General features: G+C 37.0%; 1 protein-coding gene across 1 annotated transcript; it reads left to right on the top strand.

Moving 5' to 3' along the window:
- Positions 1 to 1552: 1552 nt before the first annotated feature.
- LOC110691172 (probable E3 ubiquitin-protein ligase RHG1A) lies at positions 1553 to 11318 on the top strand. The gene is made up of 6 exons (XM_021868089.1): positions 1553 to 1880; positions 3174 to 5023; positions 7352 to 7402; positions 10551 to 10649; positions 10729 to 10872; positions 10972 to 11318. Exons 2-6 carry the CDS (start codon positions 3263 to 3265, stop codon positions 11101 to 11103), a joined length of 2187 nt encoding a protein of 728 aa, XP_021723781.1. The 5' UTR covers positions 1553 to 1880; positions 3174 to 3262; the 3' UTR covers positions 11104 to 11318.
- Positions 11319 to 11528: the final 210 nt, after the last annotated feature.

Here is an 11528-nt window from a genome sequence, read left to right as displayed (position 1 = left end):
AAAAAGTTAAAAAAAAAATATCAAAGACGATTTTTACAAGTTTGAAAAAATGTATTTGCTTAAAAAAAATGTAATAATATGTTGGAATTGGACATAATATTGGTAAATTTAGAACTGTCAAAAGCTGACCCGACCCGAAATCGATTGTTAACCGACCCATCTGAACCCGAAAAAATGGAGACCCAAACCCGACCTGAAACTAACCTAGACCCGAGTATGTGAGACCCGAATCCGAACATGAACTGACCTGAAAATTACCCGACCCGAATGTAACCCGTAAATTAATGACTTGAACCGAACCTAACTTGAACCGAAATTGACCAAAACTTGTTTTTACCGTCAAAACCCGAATTTAACCCAACTTGTTACTACCCTGACTTGAATTTAACCCGATTCGTTCCTAACCCGACCTGTTACTAACCCGACTTGAAATTCAACCCGACTTGTTACAAACCCGACCCAAAATCAACCCGACTTGTTATTGACCCGACCCAAATTCAACCCGACTTGTTATTGACTTGACCTAAATTCAACCCGACTTGTTGTTGACCCGACCTATTACTAACCCGACCCAAAAATTCAACACGATCTGTTACTAACCCGACCCGAAATCAACACGACTTGTTATTGACCCGACCTAAATTCAACCCAAATTGTTCTTGACCCGATTTCAGATCACTTTAAATTCAATTTAGACCACCTTATTATTGTTGATCAAAGCATTTTGTCTAGGGAGACCAAGTCGTTCTAGGCCAACAAAAGAAAGGAGCATCATCCCCAAATTTAAGAGTTAAATATAGTACTCCGTATATATTTGTTGTATGGTCAGAGGAGATGATTATCTTCCTAAATTTTAAGCTATAGTTCCCTAGTATGTTGCCATACATATTATAGTCAAAGAAAATAATTAGCTTGATAAAAATGATAATTATCTATTATAGTTAGTTGAATCCGAATATGACCTGACTTGGAAATGACTCGACCTGATTGTTACCCGCAAATTATTGACTTGAACATAACCTAACTTGAACCCGAGAACGATCCGACTTGGAAATGACCCAACCTGATTATAACCCGCAAATTATTGACTTCAATCGAACCTGACTTGAACCCGAGAATGACCCGACCTGATTATAACCCGCAAATTATTGACTTGAACCGAACCCGATTCAAACCCAAGAATGACCCGACCTGATTCTAACCAGCAAATTATTAACTCGAACTGAACTCGACTCAAACCCGAGAATTACCCTAACCTGTTTTAACCCGAACTAAACCCAACCTATTGTTCACCCGACCCGAACGTAACTCGACATGTTATTAACCCGCCTAAACCCGACCCAAACCCGACAAGACGTATGACCCGATGTGACCCGACTCAAACATAATCCAACCCCAACCTGACCCGCATAGGTTATGACATTAATCCGAATTGACCCAACCCAATCTTACCTGATCTAAACCCAATCCGTTTACCGGAATATACAGCTGTAGGTAAATTGAAGTTTTTTTTTTTTTGAAAGGAATAGGTACATTGAAGATTAATGTCTCCCCACCCCTCTTTAATCCCCTCTCTCTTTCTTTGCACCTTGTTTGTTTTTCAATCTCTCTCTTCCTCTCTCTCCTCATCTTCCAACCCCTTCAACCTCTCTCTTCCTCCTATTGCTCAGTGGGTTTTGTGTTGTCTTCTTTCTCTCTCTTCATTCTTCTCCCTTTTTTCTTCTTTTTAGAGAGAGAAAGAGAGAATTTTTCAAACAGTAGGTTTTGGATGACTTCTTACCTTACCCATTTTTGATTTTCCCCCTTCACCACCCTTGATTTCTGCCAAATTTTGTTACTTTTTTTTTTTGGGAGTTTTCGAGGCAGATCCATTTGTTGAGGTATGTTCTTCATATTTTTAATTTTTGATTTTCTTTCTGATGATCGGTTGTTGGTTTTGCTGTTTGTGTTTTGTGTTCTTTGATTTAAAGTTTTTTTTTTGGTTCTGGGATTGGTTTTAGTCCTTCGATTTTAAGCATTTCTACTTGGTTTTTTTAGACCGTTATTTTTTTTTTCATTTTTTGAAATTTGTTTTAAATTTAAGATTTTTATGTATGATTGTAGATTATTCAATTTACTTTATTTTATTTATTTTATTTTATTATTATCAAGCAGTGATGAAGTCTCTGAATCTGTTAGGACCCGATTTGAAATACTGTATGATTATAATTTTCCAAAAGTTTCAACCTTTTTGAATTTTGGAGGTGTATCTGCCCATTTTTTTTGTACAAATTTGTATGGTTGTGAGAAAATGCTAGTTTGAGGGACTTACTTTATTATGAGTAATAATTAACTAGGTTTCCTGTTGTGTATAATTAAAGTTAATTCATTTATCATGTTGGGATTGATTGTTGCTGCTTATTCTGTGGGATGTTGCTGTATATATGTGAGTATTTGTTTTTGATTTATCATGTTGGTATTGCTTGCTGCTGCTTATTCTGGGGGATGTTGCTGTATATATGTGAGTATTTTTATTGATGATTTTCTTTCTTTGGAATGTACTAGAGAAAAGATGTATTTTTTACAGTGAATGCGGTTTTCGATGGCGGGATAGAATGTTGTTTATAAGTGATGTACAATGTATGGTGCTGGCATAAATTATAGTGACGAACCTTGGAGTAGAATATTGTTGGTTAATTGAATCTACGCGCATGGTGGCTGTCTTGGCGGGGTATAATAGTGTAGATAGCTTGAGGGGAGGTATATTCTGGTCTTCCGCTTGTTAGCGAACTTTTGAAGATCATACTGTTTATTTGTGCAAGCGAAGCAGCAAGCCTTTTGGGACTAAGGCTTTGTTGTTGTTTGTATGTATGATTATGTATCTTTCCTTTTTAGTCTCTTTATTATTTCTCATTTTATTATCATTGTGCACGAGTTGATAATATTTGTAAGCTCCAATATTAAATTTGTACCTTTTTGTTTTGTCTAGCAATTTTCTTGTAATTTCCCCATCATTTGATATATATCCTCTCAGTTTCTGTACGTGCTTGGGACTGGGAAATCTTATTTTAATCTTTACGCGAGGTTGTTTATTTGATTAGTAATTTGTTTGTATTAAGCTATGTGGTGCCTTATCACTGAGTTGATTTTGTCCTCATTAAACTTACTTTGTCTCATTTTATCTGTGGTTGCAGTTTGAGAAGCTTCAAAATACACCAGCGGTTATTCTTTGATTTCTCCTGCAATATTTAATCATTGTCTAAAGAAGAAAGCACAGGCTGTGATGCAGGGACAAAGGAGTACCATTGGTTCCCTGCCTGATTCAATAAATTTTGATTATGGGTCTCCATCAAGCAACGTGGGTGTAGATCAGCAAACTTGCTGGAATAATCTCCGGAATTCTGCTGAAAGCAGGTTGTCTGATTATAGGATTTCTGCTACTAGTTCAGATACATATATGGGTGGTGTAAGCCAAGACGGGAGAAACTTTAATAGATGGAATATTGGTGAATCAAGTTCTACTAATCCTCAGGTTAACTATGATGACCGAATGACTCAACGTGGATGGTCTCCTTCATTGAATGGCTCTGTTGATACTGCATTAAGGCTAGAGGAGCAACGATATGAGCCTACAAATTTTGTTTCACACACTGGTGTAAACTTAAACCTTAGCAACAGCCAGGTTGTAACTGGGCCCTCTTATGTGCGAACCCCTGACACTGAATCTGCTTCGCAAAATCGTGACTTAACTGACGGAAATTTTCATAGTGTTGATGATTGTATAGACTGTCCTAATTTGTCGAAGTCTATTGGCTTTGAGAGCAAATTTCATCCTTCAGCTAGTAGCTCTTCTGATCCTTTTGCTTCTTCATCTGACGGTGGTGGTTTCCTTGTTGAAGAAGATAAGGGTAGGCCTGGTTGCTCATTGGATGGTCGTCGTCTTTCTTGTAAGAGAAAGACTCTTGAAGGAAATGCTGGACAGTCTTCTACTAGTGGAAATTGCTTTGCAAGGGCAGAAGGTGGCATGTGGCATGCGGTTCCTCCTCGCTATGATGCCAGCAGCAGTGTTAATGTATCCATTTCATCAGAAAGTTCTCCGAGCATTAACCCTCCTGAACAGGTCAATCCCCGACTTGGATTAGGTATGGGTGGAGGAGTTCCTGCCGATAGTCTTCGTCCTCTTACTGTACCCGGAGCTTCAGAAAGCACTCAGAGGAACTATCGTTTGAGGGTGAATCCCTCAGTACAACCAGATTCTTTGCCAAATAATTCATTTTCACCCACTCCTGGTAGCAGTGTTGCCCGACGACCTGATAGCTCATCAGCTCATCAGCCATTAAGATTTGTACCGATAACTCCTCTTGATTTGATGTCACCAAATCCCCCGGAAAGCTCAGTTCCACAAAGTCAACCAGTCATTTCGCGTGTATCTGCCCTTCGGCGAAATATGCAATCTCACAGGTGGAATGGAGCCACTAATTTACAGGCTGGAAGTTCATCAAATTCTGCTCCTTCTGGTGGGGATACTGTGTTGCCTGAAGATTTGAACTCTAGAAACTTGTCGAGAAATATTGCAGAACATCCTATGTTTGTACCTCCAGTAGAGCCTAGAAATTCGTCTCAAACTCCAACGAATTGGAGTTTAAGTAGTGGTGCTGTTGGTATCTCTAGAAACATTCCATCGAGCTCTCGCACCGGGTCTGCTTCAGCTTCACATACTACACCAGGACCCAGTTGGGCCTCTCACCGCCATCCTTCATCACAGTACTCCCGTAGATTATCTGAATATATTCGTAGATCATTATTATCTGCAGCTGGGTCTGACATTGCAGGCCAGAGCAGTAACAGTGGCCAACTTCATTCAGGTCCATCTTCCTCGCAAGATGGTATACTTTCTTCTAGCGGTGGAAACCAGGGGCATAATCAGTCACACTCCAGGTCCGCATTGTGGAGTGAAAGGCAAGGTGATGGTGCTGTTGGGATTCCTTATTCTTTGCGGGCCTTAGCAACTGCTGGTGAAGGAAGAAGCAGGCTTGTATCTGAGGTTTGTTTGATATTCTGCTTCTCTGTGGTTTTAAATATGTTTTTTTTTTTTTTTTTTTTTTTTTTTTTTTCCGATTTTGATGATGGATATATTTTTTTAAAAATAATAATGTCTGGTTTGGGGTAATTCTCTTGGTGTCAATGTCGCATGGTACCTGTGTTTGGATTGTAAATTAATTTCCTATTGAGGCCAAACTGTTTACCCTAATAGTACTCTTTTTACAGCTCCTTGCATGTTTGGTTGGTATAATTATATGAGCCAAAATTACACCACTAATAATGTTTCAAACATTAGGAGTCTAGTTTAAAACATCTTTGAACTTTTCAAATGATGTTAAATTCTCGGAATCCTCCTTTCACTTATCCCTCTTTCCCTTCATCTTATTTTAGCCATTTCTTGTGTATAAATTGTTTGATGAATGATTTTGAGCTTGCTGTTGCTTAAAGGCATTTATTAGTTACAAATGTTTTGAATCACACCTTGCTTTTACTATTTTAATGTTGATGAAGCTGTTATACTTAATATCGTCGGAATTTATATGTAAGAAAACCTTGTGATGAAACCTGTTCACTATTTTTTCACAAAGTATACAAGGTGTATAAATGTACATTTGTTATGTTAATATATAAATTTATGAAAACAGTTTTAATTGTGTAAATACCAATTTTAAATTCGCAATATGCCAGAAATTCATGCTATGACAGCCAACACTCAGTATGTATCTAGGAGTGATAAACCATGTATTATAAAGAGTGAGCTAGGGAAAGACCTTTAATGAGTTAATTTTAATAAATATGCCAAACACTTTGTTTTTATAATTTGTTTATTTTAGTAATTACAGAGTAGAAATCTTTCTACTGATACTATAGCAAAGAGAGATCAACGAGGCCGAGTGAAGTGGATAGCTAATTAAAAGGAAATATCTGAGTGAGAGAGACTGCACGTGATGGAGGATAGAAGATAGAGTGTATTGTGAGGAGTGGGATTAGAGAGTGGGATTTCTATATGATAGAAATGGTGGGAATTTAGGGAGTACTACATCTCAACATAGGTTTGGTTTTTATCTTTCTTTCCCCCCCCCCCCCCCCCCCCCCCCCCTTTTTTTTTTCCCTTCCCTGTAATTATATGGTTTTTAAGGGTGTTGTGGGTTATGAACTTATTCAAATTGGGCCAATTGCCTGCTCCATTCAATGTAAAATAGGAATTAGATTGTCATGTTTGGTTATGGAACCCTAGTTTTGACCTGATCCATCTAGGTTGTTGTATCGGGTCAACTTTTGCTAATCTAACCATAGTATACTGACTACCACGAGTTGCTTTGGAAGTAGCCTATTGTAAGTTAATTTGTCTCTCAATCCTTTGTCTGGCTTCATTTATTTTATAATGAAACTCGAACAAAAATACTGAAGTGATTTATTATTGAAAAATATATGCTGGTTACCCATGATTGGATAATCTGTTAATCAATCAAAGCCTTAATCACATAAGTGGGATCGGCTACATGAACCAAAAGTGATTATTATATGACCTCAAACTTTCAACTATTACAGTTATTGTTTATGGAGGGAGTATATGTTGCAAGGCTTTGAGAATTGTTATGCCAAGTAATAGGATTTGTCCAGAAATTATTTCGACTGAACTTTGAGATCTAGTTTCCAGGCAAAAATTGTTTTTTTTTTTTTCTCCTGCTTTTGGTTAGATGGCATTCTGTGCAGCAACTCCTAATAAAATCGATCATTAGTGCTGTATAGAGAAGTTGATTGCAAAACTTATGTTTTAATGGTGGTGGTTAATGTTATAATTACCTTTGCGCATCTTAAATTTTTTGGCAACTAATAGAAGTAGATTATCTTTACCTTCAGCTTGGTTCTACTCTTTATTTTGCAGAGATTCTTTTTGCTGGAATGTATTTGCTGTATCTGTCATAAACTCATTGTAAACTATCATCTGACGTAAATTTTAAAAAGCTAGGTGAAAAGATTATGTACTAAGGAATATTTTCCTTGGTAATTCTTTTCTCAGATCTTTAAGATTGTAAGATTCATTTCTATTACCCTACCTTTCTTAGGCAATTATTGGCAGTTTTTTCTTAGTGTGTTACAATTGCTTTTTTGATGGGACATAACCTTAAATCCGATGGATGCATGAATATTTGCGGTAATTATAAGATGTGCTCTTTATTAAAGAGTTAATGGTTCCTGTCTGTTTCCGTAGAATATATGATTAGATAAGGTGCAGTGTGATTTGTTTCACTGTTTTGTTTTATGTTGCTATGGTATGAAATCTGGATAACTATAATCAAGCTGATGTTTATTGTTTGTGGAACAGCTTCGTAATGTCTTGGATATCATGCGTAGAGGTGAAGGATTACGTTTTGAGGTTAGCTTCTCATTTCAATTCTGCATAAGTGTAAAATCTTTTAACAGCTTTTATCTCATGCATATTGCTGTAGACTCATATACCTGATAATGCTTTCAGCTATAGCTTTTGATGGCCTAGAATTGGATTGTAAATAACATCTGGATGCTCATTTTGATCTGAATTGTTTTCTTATGATAGTTTTCATTAACTTATTGTGGCTGAATATGCTCCATGGACAAGGTTAATGTAATGTCCAAATATGAATGTTCACAAGGAGAAATAGGAATAAACTTAAACTGCCTATCTAATTTATAAATAGACGGAGGGCACTATTTTTGAAAGGGCTGCTGGGCTGGGTAATAACCAAAGTAATTGGGCACTAAGGTAAAAGAAAGGAGACCGTAGGAATTTCAAGGGAAAGGGCTGGGTATTAACCAAATCAATTGTTCCCTTTCCCTTAATCGTCAAACAATCCATATTATTCCTGTGCATTGATCATTACACTTGATAATCTTTTTAGGATTTGACGATTAGTAATGGATATTTCTAGGCCATGCAACATTGACTCTTAGAAATAGGGTGTCCATTTAAGTGAACAACTTTAAATGGTTTCATAAGGAATTTGCTACATATTTCTAGGCCATGCAACATTGACTCTTAGAAATAGGGTGTCCATTTAAGTGAACAACTTTAAATGGTTTCACAAGGAATTTGCTACATACCATTTTTAGATGCAAGGACAAATTTAATTAGCTCTTATATGAATTAGAATGTACCTGTGCTAATGCATGGGATGTATTCTATGTAAGCAAAAACAATCTTAATTTTTGGGGAGGTTATCGAATACATAGCTATTCGGGATTTTTTTATTAGTATTATCTTTATTAGTTTGGTGTTTGTCATTGAGATAAAAAGTCAACAATTATTTTAGAGTATTACTTGACCATTTACAATTATTCAGAAAATAAAATAAAATAAAAATACATGACCATTTACAATGAATTTTGAACAAATATGTTGCTTATCATCATTTAAGATGAATATTTCATCAACCGTCCTTCGATTTTGGCCATCTTAGTTTATTTGAAACTCCATTGGTTGAATACGCCTTTATTAGGGAAAATTATCAGGTTTAAGCAACCTTTTAATGATTCTACCAAAATGATTCAACCTTTTGATAATTTTTGAATAATCCAACCTTTGCTAACCGTTTTCTCCCGGCATGTCTCTCCATCCATTCAACTAGGTGCCAATCCACATGTCACTTCCTTGTTGGTTAAATATTTTATATTTAATTTTAAAATAATTATTTTAATTTTAATCTTTTAATTCTAATTCTAATAATAATTAAAAATAAAAAAGCCCTCCTTTCTTCTTTCTTCCTACTCCTGCTCCATGGCCACCATTAACCGACCTTATCCACCACCGCCACTTCCATAGCCACCACTAACACTATCCACAACCTGCCTCACTTCCACCACCTAAGCAGAAAAACAGCCACCCTTTTCACCACACCCAGAAAAGCTCTTGCACCACCCCCACCTCCATCACCACAAACCTCAAAACCCCACAACCAACATAACCTGACCCCCAACCACCACTGGCCTACAACACCCCCATCCATGACTCACCCCAAACCCACGACCATGACCCATCTCCACCCCTAATCCACAACCCAACATCAAAGGCACCAGCCCACCACCCACACCACCTCACCAATTCCTATTCCTACCATTTACGTGAGCACCACCACCACAGCCACAACCAACATCAAAGCACTAACATCAACATTTCTAAATGAGGAGAGAGTTGTAGGGGTTTGGGTTTCTTTGGTATTACCATTCATTGGGGTTTTGAGTTTTGGGGTGGTTTCTAGACAAATAGGGTGGCGAGAGGGGTGGGTAGCAGTATCTAGTGGTGGTCGGAAGAGAAGTTGGAGAAGGGGTCGATTGTGGTTGTGGGGTTGAGGGAAGATGGGTGGTGGTGGTTATGCTTGAAGGTAGGGGTGAGCAAACCGGGTACCCGGTCAAAATTTTAGGACTCGGATTTGGAATTGGTTTGAACCGGGTCCTAAATTTCGGATCCGGAATTGGAATTGGTTCAACCAGGTCCTAAAGTTTAGGAATTGGTATTGGAACCACCGGGTACCCACTTATGTATGTAATTGTTAAATTATAATACAATTTATAATTTTTATTTTAGTTAGGTTCATTTTTAGCTTTTAATACTTAAATTTATATATGCATTAAGCTATTTGTATTTATGTTAGGTATCAATAGTACTTTTTTAATTTACAATTTAGATACTGTCAACATATTTTTATTATTTAAAATTTATTTAGTTTAGCATATATTAGGTAACCGGGTCCGGTTCCGGTTCCAAAAAGTTGAGAATTGGAATTGGAATTGGTTATAACCGGGTCCTTAATTTATTACCCGAATTCTGGTTCCGGACCCGCCGGTTCCTAACCGGTTCCAGTTCCAATTCCGGGTACTCGGAATTTTTGCTCACCCTTACTTGAAGGTGGAAGGGTGTTAAAAAGGGGAGGAGGGAGGAGGGAGGAGGGAGGAGGAGAGAGATAGGAAGCCATTGTTGATGGTTTGGTAGTGGGGGGTTGGGCTGCCATTCATTGATGAAAGTAAGGAGGAAGAAAAATGAGTGAATAGGGAAAAAAAGTAATTTTTTAATTTTTTTTACCTCGGTAACCGGTCACATAGGTTTACTAGAAGAAAATGGGTAGCAAAGGTTGGACTATCTAGAAATAATTATTTTGGATTATTGGTTTGGATTATTTTGGGAGAATCGGGCAAAGGTTGGAATATTCTTCTTAAGTTTTCCATCATTAGTCACCATCATTAATAAAGTGTATGTCTTTGATTGTAATAGAAGATGGTTAAGAATTAAAATTATTATAAAGTACTTTGTAGCAATATTAGTTGGATTATATGTTGCTGTATAGTCTCATGTGTATTACTATATTGCCAATTTGCTTACCTTGAGTCATTAAAATGTTTATGGTAATGCCACAAACTCTTGGAAACTAAGGGTGCCATGCAAAGGAAATTTCGTTTGAACCTTTGATTAAAACCACCATGAGACAACCAGCTTTTTGGAAGAATTCTGTTCTGTATATAACTTAGAAACTTATTTATTATATTGTTTGCAGGATGTTATGATCCTTGACCAATCAGTCTTATTTGGAATGGGTGATGTTCATGATCAGCACAGGGACATGCGACTTGATGTCGATAATATGTCTTATGAGGTAAAGTATATGTTCTTAGTCATGTAGTCTACAGACTAATTTACATTGGCAAGGTATGTGATATTATGTTCAATTATAGGAGCTATTGGCTCTGGAAGAGCGCATTGGGAGCGTTTGCACTGGAGTGACAGAAGATATGATTTTGAATCGCATGAAGCAACGCAAGTATATACATACTATGAGTGATGATCAAATTGAGGCGGAGCCTTGCTGTATCTGTCAGGTAATAACCCTTTCCACCCATATGCATGTTTGAACATCAAATCACTTATGATTATAATTTACTAATGCTTTTTTAATTTTTTTCTTGTTGTTGCAACAGGAAAATTATAATGATGGAGAAGACCTAGGCACTTTGGATTGTGGACATGATTTTCACCGCGAGTGTGTTAAACAATGGCTGTCACACAAGAATTTGTGCCCCATTTGTAAAACAACAGGTCTGGCTACGTAGAAAAAAAAACACCATTTGTTTTTGAAGTCAGTTGCTTCCAAAAGGAATGCAAGAGTGGAACAAGGTAAACAACAACCGAGTTCAGAAGTCTGTGGATTATTGTTTGTTTACAGACTTTGTAGTTTGAATCATTTGATCGGCTAGAGGATTTCCTTATTCTTACATTATAATTGGTAATGTTATGTACTGTAATTCATGATTTTTATTTGGCTGCATCTCTTTCATTTGCTTTAGTAACTTGTTTATATAACACTCCTGTGCTTGTTACGATAAATCATACTCGTACTTCATAAACGAGCCAGACCCCATTGATATCTTATATCAACCAAATTGTTGATATAATGGCAATCTCGTAATACGTTGGAAGTTATTCTCAGACCCACATGAAAACTAGTGGAATGCTGACAAGTACTCCATTGGAGCAA

Source organism: Chenopodium quinoa, unplaced genomic scaffold (genome assembly GCF_001683475.1).
Source record: "Chenopodium quinoa cultivar QQ74 unplaced genomic scaffold, ASM168347v1, whole genome shotgun sequence".
NCBI classification, from domain to species: domain Eukaryota; kingdom Viridiplantae; phylum Streptophyta; class Magnoliopsida; order Caryophyllales; family Amaranthaceae; genus Chenopodium; species Chenopodium quinoa.
Note: the sequence above shows the minus strand (reverse complement) of the source record. Positions and strands in the feature narration are given on the sequence as shown.